Below are 26,223 nucleotides of genomic sequence, written 5' to 3'. Positions count from 1 at the left end.
GGCGCTGGGCACCGGCATCCTCAGTAAGGTCAGCACGGCCCGTCACCTCTCTGGCCTCTCCCCCCTCACTGTTCCCAAGCCCTGGATTCCTCCTGAGCCATCACAGCACCAGGGCTGCCAAAGCCGCGGGCACATGAAGGCAAGGCTGCTACCTCTGCCTAAGAGCGGGTGGCCAAGTTGCTCACCTCAGATCACAGCATCAGGGAAGTTCATGATTTGCCCACGACATGAGGACCCCTTCCAAGGGCAGAGGGGATACCCTCCGGCCTTCAGCAGCCTTGCCTGCTGAAACCTACCAGCGTGCCCAGTAGGCTTGGGGCTCTAGGAGGGCTCAAGCGCTAGAGAACAACCCCAGCGCTCCTTGTAGGAGCTCTGCTTACTGGTCACTGTGTCATCCGGACAGCACACCTGCTTGGCCGCCGAGGGTCTCAGGGGGTAGACTCCTGCTGAATTAATTCACTTATGCATCCCCTGCAGGGCCTAGGATGGTGCCTGGCCTGTAACGGGTGCTCAAACTGTATTGAATGAAAGAGTGTATGAAGTGACGATGTTGAAGGGGAGGGACTTTAGCCGTGGGATTATCTGGCATTTGCTGCTCTAAGCAAGTAGTAAATCCTGGAGCTGTTGCCTCTTTCTGCTCTGTTGGTAGTAAAATTCCCTCAAAGCCCAGGCCTCCCACAGCTTGGAGCTCCTTTAGCATCCCTACCACCGCCTCCCCGGGGGGAGTTGGCTAATCTGCCTCCAGGCTGATGTCGAATCCTGCACCCGCTCACAGACCCTGCCAACTTCCCCAACATCTGCCAGGCTCTGGGAGCTGCTAGGAGCAATGCACAGCTCTGTCATCTATTAAGATGAACAGTTAAGTGCCTGGTGGGCCACAAACCCAGCCCGTGATCTCTGGGCTAGCACCACCCTAGCCCCCGGGCCATCCCTTACCATCTCTGCGGTCCTCCAGCGGTGCTGTGGGGTCCTGGCTTCGGGCACCCGTCTCCCCCACGAGGATGGCTCCTTCCCAGGGCTCCTGCAGCCCCTGGGGCATGCTGCTGTTGCAATTGTTGGTGGACAGGGCCCGCAGCGGGTGCCTGCTGTGGGGACTGTGGGGCGGGGGCTGTGGCGAGGTGAGCTCGCAGGTCCTGGGAACTGCGCTTCTGGAAGCAGGCAGGGGGCTGTCCATGGGCTCTCCCTGGTTGCCCAGCTTGCGAAGCCCAGCCAGGGCTGCCTTCCTGTGAGACACGGGTGAGGTGGTTTTCTTTGAAGAGGGAGGGGTTGGCACCCAGCCGTCAGGGCAGAGGGAAGCAGTCGGCTGTCGGGCCTGGTGGTGGGCAGAGGGCTCTGCGCGGCTCTGTTGCGGGCAGTCAGTTCCCAGAGACTCCTGGCTTTCTATAACCGGGCCTTGTCTGCCTGGCCCCGAGGACCCCAGCTTCATGGGAGAGGCGATGGTGCAGGCTGTCCGAAAATCCCCGGGGTGAGCCCAGTGATTTTCCAGCCCTGGTCCAGACTGCCACGGGGACCCGGGGAAAGCCCTCTTCAAGTCCTGGACAGGAGGCTTAGACAAAGCATCTTCTCTGGGGAGCAGAGCCCCTGCCGTCGTCTGGCCCGCGCCTTCTGTCACCTCATCTGACACCTCCAGGAGCTCCAGCCCAGGCAGGTCGTGTGAGGCCTGAGGGCTCTGGGGCGGCTCCATCTCAGCCTTGTGCAACCACCTGTGGCCTCCCCGAGGCCTGGAGGCCCGCAGGCGGGTCTTGCTGGGCTGAGAGGTCCCGGCCTCCTCACTGTCGGTCCGGCAGCTGTCGGAGGTGTCGGTGCTGTCCAGGGCCGAGTCCGCCTCCTCGGGAAGCGCCTGCTCCCCGATGTGCGTCTCCCGGATCCGCTCGGTGTGGAGCCGGGGCTCGGCGGCGGAGAGGAGCCGGAGCGGGACGCTCAGGCCCTGAGAGGGGAGGGGCTGCGCCGACGCCCCCTCCCTCCCGCAGGGGGGTTCGCGCTCCCGAAGGCCCCTCGGGTCGGGGGCGATGCAGTGGCCGCAGGCTCGGCACCTCCTCTCGCTGCCCCGAGCGGGCGGCGGCGCCGAGAGGCCCCCAGGCTGCAGCCCACCCAGCAAAGGGTGCAGAGCGCCCGCGCCCGCGTCCCGGCGCCGGCAGCCCCCCTGGATGTAGTCGGCGAGGTCGGGCTTGGAGCGCAGGGGGCCCTGGTCCGCCAGGCTGAGCACCTGCCGCTGACGTTGCTGCAGCCGCTCCAGGTAGCGGGACTCAGCGTCCCGGGCGGACTCATCCTCAAAGCGGACGTGGGACGGAGAGGTGCCCCGCTTTGGCCACTGCCCGCTGCTGGATTCCCCGCTGGAGGAGTCGCTCGTGTTCCCATTCTGGAGGTTGTCTCGGCAGGCAATGGTCATCCTCGGGTCCAGGGCTGGGCTTTTCCGCCCATCTCTGATGGGCAGGCAGGAGGAGAGAGGTCATGAGCAGGAGGAGGAGAGGAAGGTACAAGCCTCCTCGCTGGGCGCTAACCCGTCCACCCTGGGGCCCGGTCCTGCACAGCGCTCAGGCAAAACTACAACCCAAAGTTGCCCAAATCAGGTTCCTCAGGAGTCCAGCAGCAAAGCAGAAAAGCTTACAGGCCCATCCCCATCCTGAACACAGTGCTGAACAAAACGAATACGACCTTCTCTACTTTGGGCTTTGCCTCTGTTGCCTGCCTCCGTCTGAGTTAAGATGAAACGCTGTTAAACGCAGGACTGTAGGAAAGGAGGATACCGAAGTCCTGGTGTGTGTTTAGAAGTGAGTCTGGCCATCACGGGCATCTGGTGAACTGTGATGAATTGTGGCAGTCCTGCGTTAGTTATAAAGGTCTAATGGGAAGAGCAGACGTTTCCATGGAGACCGTGTGGGACCTGCAGCCCAGTTTCTAAGCATTCCTCCTCTCCGGATTCACTCAGGGTTCCTAAGCATCTTGCTGGGACAAAATTTAGACAGAATAACACTAGTGTTTCTCCTTGGTCTTGCCATCTAGTCTGTTCCAGCGCTGCCTCCTGTATCTGCCCCTCCCCAGCCCTCCTCACACACTCTGTCCCAAAACACTGTGACAACAATTACTATGCTAGGAAGAGTCCTCACACTGTCGTCAGCCTTTGCTCTGAGAGACACTGTAGCTGGTGGTCAAATCCTGCTCAGATCAAGAAAACACCTGCACAAACCTCACACCAGGCCTCCCGGAGCCAGGTGGCCCGAGTTTCAGATCCCTACAGGCCCTCGTCTACCAGAGGCCACCTAAGTAAGGACCATGCTTCTCCCTGCCTTTCCCAGCAGCACCTCGCCACCAATCTACTGATGAGCAGCTGGGACTCACATCCTTTCCTGCTTTTCTCACTCACCCTGGACCCCTGCGGTGGCCTCCTATTCATTGGTTCTCCTGGATCTCAGCTTCATCACATCATCTCTCAAGAGGGCACAGGATCAAGTTCTCAGTCTTTGGGGTAAAGACACAGGCCTTCCACATTCCTCTCTGCCTTCCTTTCCTGCTGTGGCCCACTTGCAAGGCCTCCAGGCTTCTCACCCCATTTATCTTAGGCAACTCTCCTGCCACTGTTTCCTACACTCTCTCTTCTTAACCTGTCTGCCTTTGATTACCAGTCATTAAATCATACCTGTGTATAGATGCCATGTGTAATGTTTAATTTTATGTGTCAGCTTGGCTGGGCCATGGTGCCCAGGTTCTTGATGTTTTTGTGAAGGTTTTTTTTGGATAAGATTAACATTTAAACTGTGCTGTGCTTAGTCATCAGTTGTGTCCAACTCTTTGTGATTTCATGGACTGCAGCCGCCAGGCTCCTCTGTCCATGGAATTCTCCAGGCATGAATACTGGAGTGGTTTAGCACTTCCTTCTCCAGGGGGATCTTCCCAACCTAGGGATCAAACCCAGGTCTCCTGCATTGCAGGTGGATTCATTACCGTCTGAACCACAAGGGAAGCCCAAGAATACTGGAGTGGGTAGACTATTCCTTCACGCAGGGATCTTCCTGACCCAGGAATCGAACTGAAGTCTCCTGCATTATAGGCAGATTCTTTACCAGCTGAGCTACCAGGGAAGCCGACTTAAACTGGTAGACTTCAAATAAAGTTGATCATGGTATGGTGGACCTCATCTAATCAGTTGAAGGTCAGAATAGAACAAAGACTGCTCTTCCCTGAGCAAGAAGGACTTCTGCCAGCAGACTGCCTTTGGATTTGAGTAGCAACTCTTGCCTGGGTCTCAAGCCAGCCAACCTACTCTGCAGAATTTGGACTTACCAAGTTTCCTAGGTACCATGAGCCAATTTTTTAGAATAAAATTTTCTCTCTCTATAAGCACACATTATGTTGGTTCATTCTCTGGAGAACCCTGACTGATACAGCTTGATGCTGTCTCCTCCTCTGACTACCCATGCCACCCATTTGTCATCAAAGACTCAAGAGACGTCAGGGTTGGAAGGGACTAGCATGACCAAGTGACCCCTTGTTTCCACGAAGGAGAGGGCACACAAGACCAGTTTCTGGACGGACCAGCACCTGAACAGCTGGGAAAGGCAAGCTGCAGGGAGTTTTTCTCTTTAGAAGGAGCCATGAATACGGAACTAGTCTTTGACCATCGTCATGGTCAGGTTCTGACTGGAGACAGGGGCTTGGATTTTAGAGACCTGTTACTTCTTTCCTGCTATGTCATCTTATATGCTGGCAAAGTAATGCTCAAAATTCTCCAAACTAGGCTTCAATAGTGTGTGAACCGAGAAATTCCAGATGTTCAAGCTGGATTTAGAAAAGGCAGAGGAACCAGAGATCAAATTGTCAACATCCATTGGATCATCATAAAAAGCAAAAGAATTCCAGAAAAACATCTAACTTCTGTTTCACTGACTACGCTAAAGCCTTTGACAGTGTGGATCACAACAAACTGGAAAAATCTTAAAGAGATGGGAATACCAGACCACCTTACCTGCCTCCTGTGAAACCTGTATGCAGGTCAAGAAGCAACAGTTAGAACTGGACATGAAACAACAGACTGGTTCCAAATTGGGGAAGGAGTACGTCAAGGCTGTATATTGTCACACTACTTATTTAACTTACATGCAGAGTACATCATGCAAAATGCCAGACTGGATGAAGCATAAGCTGGAATCAAGACTGTAGGGAGAAATATCAATAACCTCAGATATGCAGATGACGCCATCCTTATGACAGAAAGCAAAGAGGAACTAAAGAGGCTCTTGATGAAAGTGAAAGAGGAGAGTGAAAAAGTTGGCTTAGAACTCAACATCCAAAAAACTAAGATCATGGCATCCGGTCCCATCACTTCATGGCAAATAGATGGGGAAACAGTGGAAACATTGAGAGACTTTATTTTCTTGGGCTCCAAAATCACTGCAGATGGTGACTGCAGCCATGAAATTAAAATACGCTTGCTTGTTGGAACAAAAGCTATAACAAACCTAGACAGCATATTAAAAAGCAGAGACATTACTTTCCCAACAAAGGCTGCCTCTAGTCAAAGCTATGGTTTTTCCAGTAGTCTTGTATGGATGTGAGAGTTGGACTGTGAAGAAAGCTGAGCAGCGAAGAATTGATGCTTTTGAACTGTGCTGTTGGAGAAGACTTGAGAGTCCCTTGGACTGCAAGGAGATCCAACCAACCAAACTAAAGGAAATCAGTCCTGAATATTCAGTGGAAGGAGTGATGCTGAATCTGAAATTCCAATACTTTGGCCACTTGATGCCAAGAACTGTCTCATTTGCAAAGACCCTGATGCTGGGAAAGATTGGGGGCGGGAGAAGACGGGGACGACAGAGGATGAGATGGTTGGATGGCATCACTGACTTGATGGACATGAGTTTGAGCAAGCTCCAGGAGTTGGTGATGGACAGAGAAGCCTGGCAAGGTGTAGTCCATGGGGTCGTAAAGAGTCGGACATGACTGAGTGACTGACCTGAACTGAACTACTTTTGAATTACGGGGAACAGTACCCATGCAGTCATCTATGCTGGCATACTTTATGTGTTGTTACTGCTTTTAGTCCTCAAAGGCACTTACCAAGGCTTCCCTAACTATACCCTCCTCCTAGCACAACTCGTTCAAGCTTGTCTTGATACTCCAACAACTTATTCTAAGTGAAACGTATGTGAGTGACTGGCTGATTTTCTTATCCTTCCTCTAATTGGATGCTTCAGCGATTCTGGAGGAAAGATGTCAGTGCTCTCAAAAAGGCTGCCTTCACATGAGTTCCTTCTTCACCAAATTTACAGCTACCCAACAGAAAGACAGGTGTGGTTTGCAATTAAAAGGAAAGGAGTTCAATGTGGACACAGCACGGGTCAGGTCGCTAGTGCGAAGCCGCTGTATAGCACAAGGGGTTCGACTTGGTGCTCTGTGATGACCTAGAGGGGTGGGATGGGGGCGCGGTGGGAGGAGATGTAGTATACATATAGCTGATCCACTTTGTTAACACAACACTATAAAGCAATTATACTCCAATAAAAATTTTTTTAAAAGGAGGTCAGACAATGGCAGGAAGAAACCATCCATGCTTAACAATTACTGTTAAAACATGCCAACCAGTGGGGAGAGTGGCCACTGAACTGGTTGACTTCCTTAACTATACATGGCATTGACTAGTCTGGACAGTGTATCCTTCCAGGCTGTGCTTTCTGTATGCATAAATGGCCTTGCCTGCCTGACTCAGGTGGACATGTGCACACCTGGGCCCTGAGGGTATCCCTGACCATTCCAATTCATCCCTTTCCTGGGTGCCTTGACAGCCAGGCCACTGACTAATCTCAAGACCCTGATGGGTAGAATGGTCTGGATCACAGATGGCGTGGAGTATGGCACATAGATGCTACCCTTGGGGGTCCTGGGGTTGCCCGAGATGTCATAGTTAAATTGTCCAAGACTGATTCCCTGCAAAGCTCCATGGGAAACAGCTACAGCTGAGAGCTGATTCCCTCACTTGTGCCATGTCAGCTCACTACAACCTCAAATCTTGGACCTGGGGCCTCTGGTCACACCAAGAGAGGGGCTGGTGCTCACGCAGCCATGAATGCTGAGCCAGCACAATAAAACTACAGCCAAGGTCCTGCTGTGTCACACTGCATTGTACCTTAGCCCCCAGTTCATACCAAGGAGTGGCTGCTGCTGCTGCTGCTAAGTCGCTTTAGTCGTGTCCGACTCTGTGCGACCCCATAGATGGCAGCCCACCAGGCTCCCCCGTCCCTGGGATTCTCCAAGCAAGAACACTGGAGTGGGTTGCCATTTCCTTCTCCAAGGAGTGGGTGAGTACTTCCTAAACCAAGGAAGCTGCGAAGTGCCACGGTGCGAGTTCTGGGGCCTCCCTGAAGCCTGATGCTAGGTGTTCCCTAGGTGGTTACACTGCCCTGGATGCAGTGGGCAGGGGCAGCCTGCCCACCTGCCACCAACCCCGACTCCAGCATTTTCCCCAATTGGCGCTGCTCCAGGAGGAGTAAAAAAAAAAAAGAACCACTGCTAAGTAAGTGGATCTGCCTGCTTTGAGATCTGAGCAGATTCTGACGCTGTCAGTCATCCTGTTTCCTGGAATCCACATGCAAAAAGGGCCATCTTTTCCATCAGGCACAATAGCCACGGTACCTGGGAACCACAATTCTCCTGGGGCCCATGAAAATGTTTTAGTTTCTTTTGAAGTCAAAAGAGAATACATAAATACACTTTTAAGTCAAAGAAAACATTCTCAGACATAATATTAATATATTTACCTTTTAGCCAGCATGGTCATAACATTTAAATTTTAACTTTGTTTATGGGGAAAGGGCTTCCCAGGTGGCTGAGTGGTAAAGAATCCGCCTGCCAGTGCAGGAGATCCAAGAGACATGGGTTTGATCCCTGGGTCGGGAAGATTCCCTTGAAAAAGAAATGGCAACACACTCGGGTATTCTTGCCTGGAAAATCCCATGGACAGAGGAGCCTAGTGGGCTACAGTCCATGGGGTCGCAAAGCACCAGACATGACTGAACACACACACACGTAGTATGGAGGAAGGAGTCACGAAGGCCAGAGTGCCTAGGGCCCCCCAGAGTCACTGTGGGCCTGCCTTTGGAGAGGGCTGTGAGGCTGAGATGTAAAGCTCCTGGGTAGAATCACCCCTGGTGAGGAGGTGCAGCGTCTCTCTCTGCTCGTCTCAGCATGGCCGGGAAGTCCCTCTGACCCCGCTTCTGGCGACCGTTCTCTTGAAGTGACTGTGAGGTGCTGCAGCCCTTGGCGCCCAGGATAAGGACCCCATCTGCAACTGCATCTCTTGAGCCTGTCAGGACCTGAGAAGGAGTGGTGAGACAATCCCTCTGGTGGGCTCACTGACAGTGTGGGGCTCCTGGGTCAGGTATCCAGAGCATTCCTGCCCAGAAAGGAAGGCTCTAGCCAGAGAAACAGCACCATCTCACCCTCTAGAAACAAGGGCAGCCCCGCTGAGCAGCTCTGCCCCTGCTGCACGGGCAGGGTGCCCTGGTTTGCCAGGCCTGCCCAGTGCAGGAGAGGCCCGCTGGACACTCAGCACGCCAGCTTAGATACAACACCCCACACCAGGCCCCGGGGGCAAGGCCCTGCTCTGCTGACAGCATATGAGCTACACTTTCTAAGAGGAAAAACACTCAGTTGTAGAGGTGGTATATTCCTAATCTAATAAGGAACTCCAGGTCCTCTCAGCCACATCAACGACCTTAAACTTTACAGTCAAGCGGGTGAACTCAGTCATCCTGAATTCGTGCCAAAGGTAGAAATCATATTTTTGTTCTAAAAGAAGAAATGGAGGGGCTTCCCTGGTGGCCCAATGATGAAGATTGTGCTTCCAATTCAGGGGTTGGGGCGTATGTTCCAATTCTGGTCAGGGAACCAAACTCCCACATGCTATATAGCAGCATGCCCAAAACAAATAAGATAAAATTCTCAAACACTGCCTTCATTAAGAAGAAGAAATGGAGAGATGCAGAACAGCTTAATCCCATGAGGTTTGCTGCTGCGTGGTCGCTCAGTCGTGTCCGACTCTTTGAGACCCCATGGACTGTATGTAGCCCACCAGCCTCCTCTGTCCGTGGAATTTTCCAAGCCAGAATACTAGAGTGGGGTGCCATTTCCTTCTCCAGGGAATCTTCCCAACCCAAGGAGCAAACCCATGTCTCTTGCGTCTCCTGCATTGGCAGGCAGATCCTTTACCACCACCTGGGAAGCCCCAGTCACATACCTTCAGCTCAGTTACTGAATCCCCGAGGTCCCTACCAGCAGTGCTGGGACCAGGGCATAAAGGTATGGCAAAGGTCTTAGAGACGAGGGCAGAGCGAATAAGGCACTCCAGCAGCAAGCAAACAGCAACCTTGTCAACATGAGGCACTACTGATGCCTCCACAACCATCCCTCTCCGAGAGGATCCTGTCTGCTCAGACGCTGGTGCCAAACGGCCTCTGTGCGGAGGCCGCTCTCTACCACAGTGCTGTCCTAGCCACACAAGCTCCAGGCAGCCCTACCCGGCCCCTGACACAGAACGCCAGCACTTACGGTGTCCCCCCTCCCAGGCCCTGCCTCTGGTGGGTGTGTTCTGCCCTCCTGGGATCAGGAACACCAACCCAGGTGCGCCTGTCTCCCCAGTAGCAAGAGCTTGCACTTCCAAGAGCTCTCCATTTCTACACCGATTCGCTTCCAGAAAATGCAGCTGCGGCTGGCCCCCTCTTCACCTCCTGCAAAAGCCTGTCTGTTCAGGATGGCCCCAGCCACCTCCAGCTAGACCTGAGATAAAGAAGACCTTCTGGGGGCTGCTGTGCCTGTCTGTCCCACTCTTCCGTCAGCTTTCATCAGGCTGCTCTTTGGAACGAGTGATGTGTCTGGGCTCGGGGGTTGGAGGGGGTGGAGGAGGGGCTCCTGCATCTAATGAGGCCCCAGGCCTGTGTGGCATCGCCACGGTAGCTCAGCATGGCTCTCCAGGGTGATCTGACAAGCGTAACCTTTAGAAGCATCTGCAGCAAGCCATCTGGCGTTGATTTTTCAGCTATACCCTCTGAGGATTCACCAGTGCTGCCAAGTCAAAGTAATTCTTTTCTGGACACAGCAGCTGCTAAAGTGGGTCACCTTGCATTTCAATTGCATTTCTACTGCTGGAGAAGAGCCTGGTGAGAGGGAACCTACTTTAAAGTTAGTGGCTGGGGTCGTCGTGAGCGGTTGATGAGATTTGGGGAAGAGAAAGTGTCCCAAGGTACATTTACATCATCCGGTCTCCTTTGCAGATTTTTGTTGTTATCGTTCAGTCGCTCAGTCATGTCTGATGCTCTGTGACCCCATGGAATGCAGCACTCCAGGCCTCCATGTCCTTCACCATCTCCCAGAGTTTGCTCAAACTTATGTTCATTGAGTCAGTGATGCCATCCAACCATCTCATCCTCTGTTGCCCCCTTCTCCTCCTGCCTTCAATCTTTCCAGGCATCAGGGTCTTTTCTAATGAATCTGCTCTTTGCATCAGGTGGCCAAATTATTGGAGCTTTAGCTTCAGCATCAGTCCTTCCAATGAATATTCAAGGTTGATTTCCTTTAGGATTGACTGGTTTGATCTCCTTGCAGTCCAAGGGACTCTCAAGAATCTTGCCTGTTTTGCAGCTACCCAACTCAACCTTAGTACCTAAAGAAAGTGGAACAGGAGGGCTCCATGGAAGTCTAAGGCTCTGGGCCGCATATACATGCAGAGAAGAACAGTCAGGATGCTTCAAAGGAGGCACTGGCATTCCTAATTAGTGTCCTCCAGCCAGAAGAAACAAGGCACAAAATGCAGAGATAAAAGGGGAGCCGGGTGGGGACCTCTCACCAGGATTTAGGGTCTCCTGAGCGCCTCTCCTAGAGGTCACCGTGACACTGACCCAGAGGCAAGCCTCAGCCCTCTGCTCTTGCTGAAGTCAGTCTCAAAGGTGTCCGGAAGTTCCTCAGCCTTTAATAAGCCAGCTCAGCATCCCCGTCAAAAAGCATGGTGTCCAGTTCCACCGAGAATCCTCGCTCCCTCTAGTACCCACTGCGCCAAAGAAGCCACAGGCCTGGTCAGCCACAGATGGTCCTGCTGGGGCCTGGGGCATTTGGACCTGAGCTGGCAGCCTCACTGCAGGTCAGATGCACCCGCCAGCTCCACCTGTGATTCCTTGGGGCGCGCGGTACACGGAACAGGCGCAGAGATGGGGATGGGATGTCATGCAAGGGGCGTCTACCTGTGTGGAGTGCTGAACGTCCTTGAACTTGTTCTTTTCTCATCTCTCCATCCCTGACGAGCTCACCTCCCTCATGGCCCCACCACTGTGAGATCGGGATGATGTCTACATCTGCAGTCTGACCTCTGTCCTCCTCCTCAGCTCCTGTATCCAACTGCCTGATAAGCACCTCCAGTGGGTGTTCCGTGGACAGTCCCTCCCAAGCTTAATCCTGCACCGAGGGTTCACTGAACCTCCAGACACCAAGTCAGAATCCTGGGCTCCATCCTGGATGCCCCCCTTCTCAGGCTCCCCTCATCCAGTTGATTCCATGATTCAGTCAGAGGTAACACTTGTAGGGTACTCACTACATGCCAGGGGCTGTTCTAAACACTTTCTATGAACTCACAGAACCCTCACAATTATCCTGAAAGATAGGGTCTGGTATAATTCCCATTGTGCAGAGGAGCAAACCAAGGCACAGGGGCTTCCCCGAGAGCACACAGCTAGGAAGTGGTAGAGCCAGAACCCAGCAGTCCACTTCCGGTCTTAACCACCTCTCTGCTGCCTCATTAAGCCTGTTGCTCTGGCTCCGGGCAACCTTGCATCTCCACCCTCTCCTCCCATCACCACACACTGTCCCCCTGGTCCCCCAGATCCAACTGTCTCTGCAGCCAAAGCAGCTTTACTGGAATGCAAACGTGATGGTGCTACCCAGCTGCTTGAAATCCTTTGGTGGCTCCTAGCTATTACAGGAGGCTTCCAAATTGTCCATCAGTCCTGGAGGCCTCCATGACTGCCTCCACTGGGCCGTCTGGCCCAACTCCTGAGAATACTGCTTCTGTTCAGTTTCTGCCCGGGGATGCTCACCCCTGCCTCCCTCAGCTGCCCAGTAAATATCTATGTTTCTCCTTCAAGCTCCAACTTAGAAGCCACCTCCTCCAAGCCTCCCCTTCCTTTCCAGATGGAGTTACAGTAGACTTCCAATCCTACACACACGTCTCTCCATACCACAGTCCACAGAACTGTACTGACCCATCTGCTGGTCTTTCTCCCTGGAGACTGTGACACCGTTGTTCCCCCAGGGAGACTCGGGTTATGTTCCCTAATACGCCATCAGTAGGCTCTCAGCGAAGACGTACTAACTGACTAAAATCATGAAAGCGGTGCCTGACAACGGGAAAAGCTCCCACACGGACCAGCAGGGAGGAGTGAGAGCTGGCATTTTGGCTGGATCCCATCTCTTCTCCTGCTGCAGCCCATACCGGCCGGCCTGGCCCGGGCCCCACTCACCGGCTGCACAGGGCAAGGGTGGGCACGATGTCATGGCTGGCACGGACAGGCCGGGTCCTGGCCTTCATGCGGGCTCTCTGCAGCAGATGCTTGGCTTCTTCATGCCTGGGGCTCAGCACAGGCTGCGGCTTGGGACCGAAGGGCCTGCAGGGGGGTGTGTGGGCCAGAGCGGGTGGGGGGAGGGATTAGAAGAAAATAACACGGATTAGGAGGGCTTTAACAGTGTCGAGCTTGGCTGTGCCAGAAACAGCCCCGCATGGAAGCCTTCCTTGGCCAGCTCCCACACGGGAGGGCACCAGCCTGGGGCCTGGGGCCGGGGGCCTGCTGACTCTGGAAGGGACCGGCCCACCCCGGACAGCTGCTCAGAGACCGGAGGCAGAGACCCCAGGAGGATCTAGAAAAGGGTAGGGGAGTCTCCAGGTTACTTCATTGTTCTTCCCTGGGCAGATAGCAGGAGTTATCTGGGAGGAGGGGAAGGAAAGGGCCCAGGGCTGCTGGGCTGGGACTGTGCCCAGCCAGATGGTCTCTACACGCATCGCCTCCCTCTCTCCTCCTGTCTCGGCACCCACACACACCCACTCAAGCTCACAGCACACCGTCCTAAGCTCTCACCGCAGACACAAGGCATCGGGGCCCTGCCCATCACTGCTCTGCTCCTCTGAGAGAATGACATTTTTATAAGTCCTGGTGATTTCTGGCCTCAGTTCCAATCCTAACCCAACAGACATCAGGTCAGGGCCGAGAGGAACTAAGCTGGACCCACACCAAGTTAGCAAATGGCTCACTCCTCATCATAACGAGGGGCTGCTTCCAGCAGCTCTCACCACCTCCCAGTTGTGCTGCCTCCCCAGCCAGTCCAGAGCTGCCGAAAATGACAGCAGCCTTTTTTCAAAGCCATCTCCCAGTGACACAGCGGCAGGTCGCAGGGATAACAGCCACCCCACAGCCTCCCGCTGACCAGAGGGCCCTCTCCGCAGCCAGGCGGGCCTGGGGGCAGGTGCGCTCTCTGCCTGACAGATGAGGGTGTTCCTGAGCAGAGAGGAACATGTGACGTGTCACTCAAGGTCGAACACCAAGTGAAGCGGAGCAGACAACAGCCAGCTCCACTGTCTCCAGCATCCTTGCCGCATCCTCCGGCTCCTCCCGCCCCGGGGTCCCAGAGCAGGCTGAGCCGGCATGTGGCTGAAGCCAGACTCACTCTCTGATGCGATGTCTGCACTCCCCGCAGCTGCCCTTGTCCTTCCTCACTGTCACATACGCTGGGCTGTCCCCACCAGGGAGGGTCTGCAGGAGGAGGACTTGGGCGGCTAGAGGCTCAGGCTGGCCTGCATCTCAGTCTGCAGACAGCCAAACCCGGTCTCCCAGGAGGCCCTGTGTCAGCCTGTGGGAGAGGCAGCCCTCTGCAGCCGGCTCTGGCTGCCAGCCCGCGTCAGGAACACCCCAGGTTTTGAAGCCATTTTCCAGCTTTGCTGTTTTTTTCTTTCTGCTCCCTCTACTTGGAGCTGTTATTTATTTTTTTTCCTTTTCATCAGCTGCCCTGCTTTGGTTTCTGGCAGACAAAGCTGGTTTCTCCACTGATTAGAAAAGCAGGGTTTTTTGGAGGTGCCTGGAGGCATCCATGCAGGAACAAACTGAGCAGGGAGGAGAGAGGCAGCCACCTTCACCAACCGCGGCCAAAGTCAGGAGGGCAGCCGGCTCTTGGTCATGGTGCGCTCTGGAGTGGGCAGGCCTGACAGCCCTGTGGCTGGAAAGGGGTCTTTCTCCCCAGTGGCAGGGAGCAAGCAGGTGCAGCCCCGTGAACCTGTCCTATTCTCACACCCACCTCGCCACCTCCCAACTTCGCTGCATTGTCCTGGTCCACCCGAGGCCACCGACCTCGCCAGGCAGACAGGTTCAGACTCCGCTATCTGAGGCAGACCCTCCACTGTTATGTGACGACAGCCCTGGAGCCAACTCCTTCCCATTGTGACTACAGCCCAAGGTCCCCGCTCCTACGGTCCCTCTGCAGATTGCCTGGCAGGGCTGGGGCAGTCCCTGTGTGGCTCGGCAAAGACTCTCCACCTGAGCACAGAGAGCTGTTGTCACTGCCGTGAGAGCTCGCACACCTAGGGCTTGTGAGCTCAGTGGGTGGGACACAGGGTCAAAGAGGCTGAGTGCTTCCCCCGGGCCTCAGTTTCCCCATCTGTAAATAGCTGGAGTTGTACAGAGAGAGAATCCACGTTGCTATCTCATGAACCTACGTCTTAGGCCAGAAAGTCTGCAGTACCACAAGGCCGGGTGGGGAAACTTGAGGTCCTCTCCTAGGGGGCTCACAGATGCTTGGCCCCCAAGAAGCAGCAACACCTAAAAGAGCTAATTGTGGGGGACAACGGGAGATCCACGTGAGTACCCTGGCCCTTCCAACCACAGCGTCCTAAGCTGACCCCAGGACAAAGAGCAGCGGGAAAGCCCCTCCCACTCTGGTCTCTCCATCTAAGCCCCGCTTCCTGGTAGAGAGGCCAGCTGAGCCCTGCCTGCAGCTCCCCTCCCAGCCAGGCATAGCCAGCTCAAGATCTCCAGTCAGGACAACCACCATTTCCCCCAGTCAGAGAGGTCAGGGAGACAGAGCAGCCTCCTTCAGCAGCCATCATAATCCTGGATTAAAATAATAAGCTCCAGCCAGTCTGGCTTTAACCCTTTTATCCTAAGAACATGAATTAGGGAAACAATTTGGGATGGAAAGGGATCTGACATTTCCCAGAGTCCAGGATGCAGCAAGGAGAAGGAACATCTACTGTGACCAAAACACACCTTCCTTTCTGCCTAGCAACTGTGCCATTTTTGCACATTAGAGAGCTTTCAGATGGCCACGAATAGAGTGCCCTTACTGTCACACTGTGCGCAGCCCCCCGAGTGAGGGCAGCAGTGGGCTCGGAACCTATTCTGGACCGTGTATTCCATGTGGGCAGGGGCCTGTGGGCTCACTGTTGTAGACGCCTGCTTCCCAGGGCTGCAGGACAGGGACAGAACTGTCCCGCACTATCTCCCAGAGGCTGCCCAAATTCATGTCCACTGGGACAGGCTGCCCAGCTTCTCATCCTGGGCTGCCACTTACTAGCTGTGTCACCCTGGTAGGTTACTTAGGGGTTAAAGTTTGGCTTCCTCTTCTCCTAAAAAAGGGCTCAGTTGTTAAGTGAGACCGATCCCCTCAGAAGAGCTGAGCACAGAGCCAGGAACTTGATGAGATTCAATCAATATCAGCATGTATTATCATCACTGCTTTTATTATTTGCACAATTATTTTGTTAAGTTCCTCTCACCCTCTTGCTGAGCTTAAGATGGAATCCCTGAACGTGAACTAAAAGCACCTGCCAAAGAGATCCCCTGTCAACTTGGGGATGTCACACAAAGGCATGTTCAGAAGTGAGAGACTATTTTGAAGCTAGAGAGGGCTTGGTGGGTTTTGTTCTAGACCTTTGGAGCCCTGCACAGGGCTCCACAGAAAGGGCAATTTCCATTGAACAGGGAGCTGGAGGAGGCTATCTGGTAGCAGAAGGAAGCTGCTATCCAGAAAATAAATGGGCACTTCTCTCGAAATAGAAGGAGGAGCGGCATCCTTAAGAATGGCACATATCCAGAGAAAACTATAATTCGAAAAGATAACGTGCACCCCTATGTTCATTGCAACACTATTTACAACAGCCAAGACAGGGAAGCAAACTAAACACCCATCAACAGAGGAACAGAAAGAGAAGATGGAGTACATATATACAGTGGAATACTACTCAGCCATAAAAAAGAATGAGATCATGCCATCTGCAGCAACAAGGACGGACCTAGACATTATCACACTAAGTGAGGTAAGTCGGAAAGAAAAAACAAATACCCTATAACGTAACTTACACGTGAAGTCTAAAACGCGACACAGATGAACCTACCTACAGAAGAGAAACAGAGTTACAGACACACGGAACAGACGTGTGGGCGTAAAGGAGCAGGGGGCGGGGGAGGGAGGGACTGGGAGTTTGGGATCAGCAGATGCAAACAACTGTATATAGAAAGGATAAACAACAAGGTCTTACTGCGTAGCAAAGGGACCTGCATTCCCTGTCCTATGATAAACTATAATGGAAGAGAAAATGAAAAAGAATATACGTGTACGTATAACAATCACTCTGCTGTACACAAGAAGGTAACACAACACCGTCAATCAACTACACGGCAACAAAATAAAACAAACAAAAACGGATGGCTGCATGGGATACACCGCATTGAACACCTTTGAAAAGATGTGTGTGGGGGCGTGCAGAGCTTCCCCAGGTCGTCGACTCCTTAGGGAGAGCAAAGTGGTTCTGTCCTTGCCTTCTTGAAGAAGGAAAAGGAGAACAAATTCCTGTGGGCTGTCCCCTTGGTCAGCACTGCATGGGTGGAGGCAGGTGATCAAGACACCCCCAGGTAGGGGGACAGCGGCCTATTCCCCTCTGAAGACCATGGAGGAAGGCTTCCTCTTGAATTTCAGCCCAGCTCCTCACAGATGAATGATCTTGAGCAAATTAACTTTCCTGAGCCCCTCTATTCATAAAGATTGGGACCACAATGAGATTTTCACGTGTGGGGTGTATGAGTGTGACAATGACATGGAGGAAAGTTGCAGGTGACACTTGCTGTGAGGGAGGGCTTGAAGGGATAGCATCCTTCCTTCTCCATGGGGTACTCAGAACCCTAGATGCTTCAGGAGTGTGTGTGTAGTTGGGAACACTGGTGAGCGGCTAAATGTAATTTTCTTCTTTTTAGTTTTAGTCTTTGCAGGTTTGAGAGTGGCAAGGGGTTTCCTCGAGTTCTCCTTCATGTCTGTATATCTGAGTCAGGGGGAAGGATGGGGAATGACAGGGGGTAAGTACGCAGGACAGGTAGGGGCTCAGCTAGTCTTCATTACACCTTGAACCTGGGGGTGCCCTCAGGTATGCCTGCAGCCCTGCGACTCCTGGGAGGAGCAGGAGCTGCTTCTCTCACGCTCGCGCCCAGGACTCCCTCCTGCCACCCCACACCCTCCCTGGTAGGAGGACCCCATCTCCTGGCAGTGCTGGGATGCTGCCATGCCCGTGGCCTCGTACCCAGTAGCCTGGTAAGGGGGTCTGCAGGTCATTCTGGCTCCCCAGCCAGGTTCTGGACTTTCTGGTTCCCTAGACTCAGGGGGTCATGAGGAATCCTGGAGGTGAGCATGAGACCCTTAGGAGTCACAGGGCTGCAAGTATATCAGAGGAGACACCTAGGAAAGGGTGTAACCAAGACTAGCTGAGCCCCTGACCATCCTGCATACACCCGGCCATTCCCCATCCTGCCCACCGACTCAGGTGCGGGTGTGTTAGTCACTCAGTCGTGTCTGACTTTGTGTGACCTCCATGGACTCCTCTGTCCATGGGATTCTCCAGGCAAGGATGCTGGAGTGGATAGCCATTCCCTTCTCCAAGCAAACTTCCTGCTCCAGGAATTGAGCCCGGGTCTCCCACATTGCAGGCGGATTCTTTATCATCTGAGCCGCCAGGGAAGCCCACTGGCTCTGATACACAGACACAAAGAAAAACTGGAGGAAAGCCCTTGCCACTCCCAATCTTGTCAAGAGGAGAGAGACAGAAAATGTCTCTCCAGTTCCTCCTACCTTCAGTTCAGTTCAGTTCAGTCACTCAGTCATGTCCGACTCTTTTCGACCCCATGAATCGCAGCACGCCAGGCCTCCCTGTCCATCACCAACTCCCGGAGTTCACCCAGACTCACGTCCATCGAGTCAGTGATGCCATCCAGCCATCTCATCCTCTGTCGTCCCCTTCTCCTCCTGCCCCCAATCCCTCCCAGCATCAGAGTCTGACCTGGGGAGTTCCTCTTTCAGTATCCTATCATTTTGCCTTTTCATACTGTTCATGGGGTTCTCAAGGCAAGAAAACTGAAGTGGTTTGCCATTCCCTTCTCCAAAATCTAAATTCCCAGGCTCTCCAAAATGGCCTCAGCCCACACTCCCACCCTGTGTCCTGATGGTACCTTCCATGCAATCCCCTGCCTACCTCTCCCATGCGTGTCTGCAGGTCTTACCCATCTGGAATGTCCTCTACTGGCTCCAGTCAGATCCGATCAAGCCCACAGGGGCGTCCACCCCAGGTGAGCCCTCAGTTACAGTCATACACGCATGCTTCTGGCAAACACATTCTGAGTGCCGGTACCGTGCTGACACTTGGCAGGTCCCGGGTCCCAGAGAGAACAGCACGGTCCTCGCCCCTCAAGGAGCTCCAGAGGGAAGATCCACCAGCAACAGCCAAAGTTGGTGTAGGCAGAGTGGGCAGTGAGGGCAAAGTGGGAATTCCTTCTGAAATTACACACAGTGTAATGCTAGGTAATAAATTAAGTTTTAAAAGCCCAAGGTTTTCTCACAGTTGTGGGCCTGACCACTCGAGCCACAGCCCAGGCCTCTGAAATTCTTGAGGGTTCCCTGTCTGCCCCTCCTGTAAACTGGAGCCTGCAGACAGCTTCGGGGCAGGGAGTTTTGGCTGCTAGCTGTGTGCGTGGAGGCCTGAAAACCGGAACCAGACAACGTCTGCGCCTTCTTTTCTTGTGATGAAGTATACACGCTGAGACTGGGCTCCCTCCTCTGAGCCTCTATTTCTGCATCTAGAAATGGGCATAACTCTGCCACAGGGACGGGGGAAATCAACAACTCAGGAAGTCCTCTGTGCTTTCATCATCATCACAGCACAAATTAAACGACCCCAGAGACCCTCTCCCCTCCACTGACCCCACAGCGGAGCAGGGGTTAAAGCCCCTGCAGACACGTGTCAGGGTCTGCCCCTCCGCCCCCCAAAGATGGCACACACGGAAGGCCCTGATTTGAAGCAGAGTAAGCCTGGGCCCCACAGCACCGCCTTCCCAACTAGCTTGCCAAGGCAGGCCCCGGGCCTCAGGGGGCCGCCCTGGTGCCTGCAGCGGCCCGAGGCTTTTTTGGAAAGAATCGACTCCCTTCCGGTGCAGGGCCTGGGGTGAGGATCGCACTGACTGCAGCTGCTCCTCTGGTTTTACACACTTTTTGCACAAGCAGGGTTCAGCTGGGGTCCTAAGGCAATGTATAATCCTGCTGTGCCCTCCCAAGGCCTCAAGACAGTGGACAGACCGAGCGGGTCCTGGCCGTTTTACAGACAGCAGGGGCGCAACACCACAGGCTTCTAAGAATGGATGGGGGCAGAGCCCCCAAGCAGAGCGCCCTTCGATTCCCTCCTCTGACGAGTCCAGTGCTCACACATGGCTGTGAGCGAGGTCACGGCTGACAGTACTGACCCCACAGGGCTTCCCTGAAGTGCTTTTGTTGAGTTGTTCAGTCACTCAGTCGTGTCTGATTCTTTGTGACCCCATGGGCTGAAGCATGCCAGACTTCTCTGTCCTGCATCAACTCCCAGAATTAGATCAAATTCATGTCCATTGAGTCAGTGATGCCATCCAACCATCTCGTCCTCTGTCATCCTGAAGTGCTTACCCCTCCCCTTGTCGTCTCTCCACAAATCAAAACCCCATTTCCCAAATCATGTCAACGGCGACTTAGGAGAGAAACAAGCTTAGCCCGTGGAGCCTGCCACCTACCTTTCTTGGTCTATACTTGAGAATACCAGGCTGGGGGAGGGGGCCAAGGGCCCCCAGATCCCTAACCCAAGGCATGACCTGTGGGGACAGCTTGTAGCAGTGCAGCATAATGGTTAGAGAACAGCCCTTGGTGTTTTTGACTGTGAACCCTGACTCTAACACTTAATAGCTTTATCACCAGGCAAGTCACTTAGCCTCTGCCCAAGAGGGTCTCTGTCAGTGAAATGGGAACAGTCAATACGCTGTTATTAGGACACTGTCAGGATGCGATACAGCACAAGGGCTGGAGCTGAGTGTCAGCATGGTCTTCTGGAAGGAAGGACCTCCAGGTGGTTCCTGTCCTCTGGGGTGGAGTCTCCTTTCGTCCCTCAGTAGAAGGGACAACCAATTGGCCCTGGGACATTTCTGGTGTTCCCTCAGCATCTCGGGGGTCTCGCCTCCACAGGTGACTCTCCTTGTGACCACCTGCAATGAGCTGGGCCGACCCCGCCAGTCAGACAGGGTCTGCTGTCTTGGGCTCTGCTGCTTCACCATCATTGTGGGGCTTCCTGTCTTACCATCATGCAGAACAGTAACAACCGAGGACATAAATACTTGCTGGGTTAACCAGGTCATTACTGACCAGACTAATGATCAGTCGTCAACCTGGTGATTATTTGGTTCTAACACTGAACTGCACTGACGCTAAACTTGACTGGGTGTGAAACCAGACCTTTTATGCCTCAAACGCTGAGATTTAAGGGGCTCACTGCCAGAACACGTCCTGACTGATGTCCTGGCCCTTTCAGGATGACCAGCATGACGGCTGCCATGGTCTCAGAGTCTACGCTGTCCAGGGTCCTCAGCCCCTCCATGTAGACCCTGTGGCCAGGGGTACAGGGCTGAGGGAAGTGTGCCTTACTTCAAAAGTCTCTCAGGAAGCTCAGACATAGAGAAGAAGCAGCAACAAAACCATCCTGCTTAGGGGAGAGACGGAATTGCAGGGTCTCAGGGATGCTTTAGTATCTGCCCGGAAGACTCAGGAATAGAGCCAAATGAGAAAGCCTGTCCCAAGGGGTCTCTGGACATGGATGAACTTTCTCCATGAAGTAGGCGTGCTTTCTGGCCCTTCAGCCTGGGTGTCTCCTCAGCAGGGTGTAGATCACCAATAAAGGTCCATGGGGCACTGTGAACAACCTTCTAAACAAGCCAGGGGACAGTTTTCCCCAGGCCAACTCTGTGCCTGGATATATGCTGGGCACCCTCCTCATTCCACACATATACACACATGAGATCATCATACAATATACATATGCACACACCTACACAGCCTACACCTAGACACAGATACCTCGGGTGTGTGTTTAGTTGCTAAGTTGTGTCTGACACTTTGCGACCCCCTGGACTGTAGCTCACCAGGCTCCTCTGTCCATGGGATTCTCCAGGCAAGAATACAGGAATGGGTTGCCATTTCCTTCTCCAGGGGATCTTCCCGACCCAGGGATCGAACCCACATCTCCTGCATTGTAGGCGGAATCTTTACCGCTGAGCCACTGTAAACTGCAGACCCTAACCCACTGCAAACGGTCTGGTAGGTGAAACAATAGTTCAGAAATTCCTACCCTGAGCATTCTACACAAACGCCATCTCCTTGCAGGACTGGGGGAAAGCCCCTCCCGACCTCCCATGGTTGAGGTTCTTGTCCTTTAAGATGGTATTTTAATTACCTAGTATCCAACATGCAAGTCAGGAGCTTCGGCTTCTTTCAATAGTGACCTCTGGGCAAGCCCCCGTGGACATCTTGCAGTTGAGCCTTCCTCCCACCCAGGGAAGACAGAGTGCGAGCAGCGGGGAGCAGGGAGACATGTAGCTGCAGAAGAGGAGGCCCCGGCTCCTCTAGGCACAACTTGTGTCTGCCCAGGCAGGTTGTCTCCTTTATGGCTCCCCAGGAAGGACAAAGGGGCAGGGCAGGGGACAGGATGTCACGAGGACCAGTCACACGCCTCCACACTGTGGCTGGGCTAGGTGTGGATGTGAGGGGAGGCTGAACATGGCGGCCAGGGAGGCGGGAAGAGACCCCCGGAAGAAGGGGGGGCAGCTACGATTCCAAGTCGTAAATAATGAGGGATGAAGGAGCCAGACAGCCCCCTCTCCACCAGGCTCTCAGCCCAAGTCAGTGAGAAGGCCAGTGGCCAAGCAGAGGTTGAATCTCCTGAACCAGGGCAGCCCTCACTGTGTGAAAACGGAACTGGGGGTCCACATATTCTGGAGGGGAGGTCAAGCCAAGTGGAACTTAGCAGGCAGGGAATCTGCAGAAGTAACATTGCTGCCCTCTGCCCTCAGCAGAAACCACGAGACCCACAGGAGGGTGACGTCACTGCACAGAAAGGGGAAATGGCGGCTGCTCCCGAGTCCTGAGACTTCGCTCAGCTTCACGAGCCAGGCGTGCAGTGGATATGGAGGGTGAGGCCAAGCCCTGGGCAGCCACCGATGGATCCACAGATGGCCCCCCTGCCCTCCCGAAAGATACTCCTCTGGCCTACCTGGTCATGACACAGCCCCATGGCCACTCACCCCCACCCCAGGTGCCCAGCTTTCCTTAGACATCGATGGAGGGGCTGCAGCAAAGTCCGGGAGGCTGGGGGAGATGAAGACCTTTACACCAGTCAGCACACCCCTTGACTGGGAAAGGAACTGTCGGAGTAAAAGCCTTGCATTCACATGCTTTCCGAAAGGATTTTCACATCCATTGAGTAAACTCTGGGAGTTGGTGATGGACAGGGGGGCCTGGCGTGCTGCAGTCCACGGGGTCCCAAAGAGTTGGACACGACTGAGCGACTGAACTGAACTGATCTTGTGTTCAGTCCCACAACAGTCCGAAAGGTACATGACACAAGTTACTACTTGGCTCACTTGAAGGATAAAGCGACAGAGGCCGGGGCAGGGAAATGAGCCCCACGTCGCAGAGCAGGTGGTTTGCAGTGCTCCTTGCACCAGGCTCTGTACCCCGCAGTTTTGCACGGGGAGCAGGGGCCCCACCTGGGCATCAGGGGGTGAGGGGTGCCTCCTAGGAGGCCTCCGGGAGGAGAGCTGCCTGCAGGTGCAGCTGTTTGTCCCCTCCCCTCTCCGCATCTCCTACTCTCCTGCCGCAGAGGAAATGAAGGGACAGGGACAACTGTCCAGGAGAGACGCAGAGAAGATGTGTGCCCTGAGCGCTTACCTGCTCTGGTCCGAGTCCTGAAGGGAGATGCCCGAGTCCCAGTCCATGTCGCCGGCTAGTCGCTCTAGGACCCAGAGCAGAAGCAGAGATTAGGGCAGAGCCAGGACCTGGGCTCTCAGCTGCTGCTCAATGAGCACAAGCTCGGAGGAGAAAGTTTTCTCCAGCAGCCATTTACTCCCCCAGATAATTCCGACCCCCCCAGGTGGAGGCTCAGCCTGTCACAGTGACTGCTGGTGGGCACTGTCGTGAGCTGAGGGCCCACGGGGGTCTTCTCAAGCGCTGGGTGTGGGAGGAAGGAAGGGCAAGAGCCGTGGCTAAGGCCTGAACACTTGCAGCAGTGCGACCACCTGAGCTCAGCCCGCCGGCCTGGAGGCTGGGTCTCTCTGTGGGGAGGGGCTCCTACCCAAGGACAATGAAGTCCACCGAGGGCTGAGGACGTGTCATCGTCAAAAAGCCACTGTTGAAAGAACCACAGGGAACAAACTGTGGAGGCTTCCCTGTGGTCTGGGACAGGGGGTCTCCAACCTCTGGGATCTAATGCCTGATGATCAGAGGTGGAGCTGATATGGTAATAATAGAAATAAAGTGCTCAATAAACGTCACCCTTGAATCATCCTGAAACCATCCCCATCATCCCACCAGTCTGTGGAAAAATTGTCTTCCATGCAACCAGCCTCTGGTGCCAAAAGCTGGGGACTGCTGTTCTGGGGGGTTTGGGGGAGCCTTTAGCAGATGGGGCTGGCTGTGAGGTGATGCAGAATCTGTGTCAAAGCCCAGACTAAGAGACAACCTAGGAATCTGGTGATAAACAGCTGTGCTCTCCCACTTTCCCACCCCTCCCCTCCGAGGTAACCCCCATCTCCTTTTCCCTCTCCTGGACTCCCCCCCTGGCCCCAGCCCCCAGACCCAGAGAGTGGGCCTTACCTGGCACAGCTCTATCCCAGCATGAAGTCCAGCCTGGGACTCCCACCTTGGAGGGGCCCTGCCCCCCAACACTTAGCATCTCCTGCAGCAGAAGGCGGTTCCTCTCCACGCGGTCAGACAGGGACAAGGTGCTGCCCCCAGTGCCCAGGGCCCCCAGGTCCCTGGTTCTCCAGAGCTCCCCCAGGAGAGCCGGCCTGGGGACGAAGTTTTCCTCTGAGGTCGGAGACAAGCTGTCCGGGTCTCCCCGGGTGCCGAGACCATCCTGCTGGGGGTGTGACCTTCCTTTCCGCAGGGTGAGCACGTGGGTGGTTTTGTTACAAGGACGAGAGCCCCCCGGCCGGCTGGGAGTGACCCTGTGGACGGGGCCCTCTTGCAGAGAGCTGGGCCCGGCCGGCAGAGCTCTGTCATGCTCAGGCTGTGTTTGAACAGCCTCTGGAGGCCACGGGCTCCTCCTGTTCCAGCACTCGAGTCCGGGAGCAGGCAACCTGGGAGGCCCGGGGTCCCCGTTCCTGGCGGGCTCCTCCTCGGTGACACTGCGGTCCAGCCGCCTGTCGTTTGGCTTCTGCGTGTGATGGACCACCACAGTCTCGGGTGGGGAAGGCCCCTCTGACGGAGGCTTGGACCCACCCACCTTGACTCGCCTGCACTTGGGTTTCTTGAGGGCCAGCCGCTGGTGGGAAGTGAGGCTGGGGCCTGCCCCCTGTCTGCCCGCTGTCATCCTCTCCTTCAAGGCCCTCACCTTGGACTCCAGCACGGAGGGCCCCTGGAGCTGTATCCCCCGTGCCCCGGGAGGCTGGGTGGCCTTCGGGCTGGGTGTTCCGTCTTCTCGAGGGCAGGGCCAGGGTCTTGGGAGGTGTCCGTTCTCCGGCTGTGGCTCGGGGTCACTTCTCTCCACAGCTGAGGTCACCTCCATGGAGCTGGCCGTTCTGCTCCCTATTTGGGGTTCTCTGGAGGAGAAAACAGACAGAGCTCCTTAGACCCACTACCTGGCCAGCTCCCATGACCTCCTGGGTCTCCATAGTGCCTTGGTATAGAGCCCTGTCTGGAGGAAACTTGGGGTCAGATCAGGGGGTGCCCCTAGACAATGTGAAAGCAGCTTGGGGAGCACGAGCCTTTGGATGGTACGAATAAGTCATTACTGAGTTTTTTCTTCCAAGTCGGAGTAGCAGTCTTATTTTTCTACCCCCATGTTACAGGTGGGGACAGTGAAGCGTCAAGCAACAGCTAATCTTCTGCCTAGTGCGGACCAGAGGGGAAATGGGGGCTGCATTCCCAGTCCCTGGCTTCGTGTTTGGCTGACAGGTGTCAGGCCTCAGGGGAGGATGGCGATTTCTGTTCATGCCCACAAGCTCTTCCCTTTCCAAAGGGAACCAATGCAGAGGATGGGCTTCAGGAAGATACCACCCTGGATCTGACCCGCTGGTGGAAGGTGTCCCCCTCCCTGTGCTGAAACCTCAGACGTGAGCAGAGCTGTGCCCACAGGGCAGCCAGGATCAGGCACCAAGGCCTTTCAGCCTCTGCTCGGTGCTGGGCAGGCCTGAAGGTACTTTCAGACGCTCTCTCTCAAATTCTAACACCATTCTGCCTGAACAGTTATGACCCTCATTTTTACAGACATTTTACAGAGAGACAGAGGCACAGAGCCATTAGGAGACACCAAAGCTGAGGGAGGCCTGGCTAGGAACTCAAAGCTTCTCCTCCCAAGGTCAGGGCTCTTCCAAAGCACCCAGTGACCAGGACCCCAACTCCCCTTAGTCCTAGACAGGTGACGTGCCCAGATGACCGCTCCTTGGTAGCACACTTGATGTCAATGTCTTCACAGGGAATAAAAGTGAGCTCGAGATTTTACTCGCCAAGCAGTTCTGTGCACACATAGAAGCCACAATGTCTTAATATTTATCCTGCTCTCTGAGAACATGCCCCTTCTACACCATACATCTAGGAATGTCCCACGGCATGCATAAAAATTCATATTTACATAAATTACAAACTAGAGGTTAATTA

General features: G+C 54.4%; 1 protein-coding gene across 6 annotated transcripts in view; it reads right to left on the bottom strand.

Moving 5' to 3' along the window:
* KIAA1614 (KIAA1614 ortholog) overlaps positions 1-26,223 on the bottom strand; it is a 44,167-nt gene that overhangs the window by 15,037 nt on the left and 2,907 nt on the right. For 5 of the 6 annotated variants that reach the window (XM_061383387.1, XM_061383385.1, XM_061383383.1 and 2 more), the window contains exons 2-5: positions 24,220-25,166; positions 23,296-23,359; positions 12,498-12,641; positions 937-2,423 (exon numbers count right to left, since the gene is read on the bottom strand). In XM_061383387.1, coding sequence (XP_061239371.1) covers positions 937-2,423; positions 12,498-12,641; positions 23,296-23,359; positions 24,220-25,132 — 2,608 coding nt within the window. In that variant the 5' untranslated portion in view covers positions 25,133-25,166. The remainder of the gene's footprint in view (positions 1-936; positions 2,424-12,497; positions 12,642-23,295; positions 23,360-24,219; positions 25,167-26,223) is intronic. The other variant, XM_061383388.1, reaches the window with a different exon arrangement.

Source organism: Bos javanicus, chromosome 16, assembly GCF_032452875.1.
Source record: "Bos javanicus breed banteng chromosome 16, ARS-OSU_banteng_1.0, whole genome shotgun sequence".
Classification (NCBI taxonomy): Eukaryota; Metazoa; Chordata; class Mammalia; order Artiodactyla; family Bovidae; genus Bos; species Bos javanicus.
The sequence above is the reverse complement of the archived record's forward strand: the minus strand, read 5'-3'. Positions and strand labels throughout refer to the sequence as shown.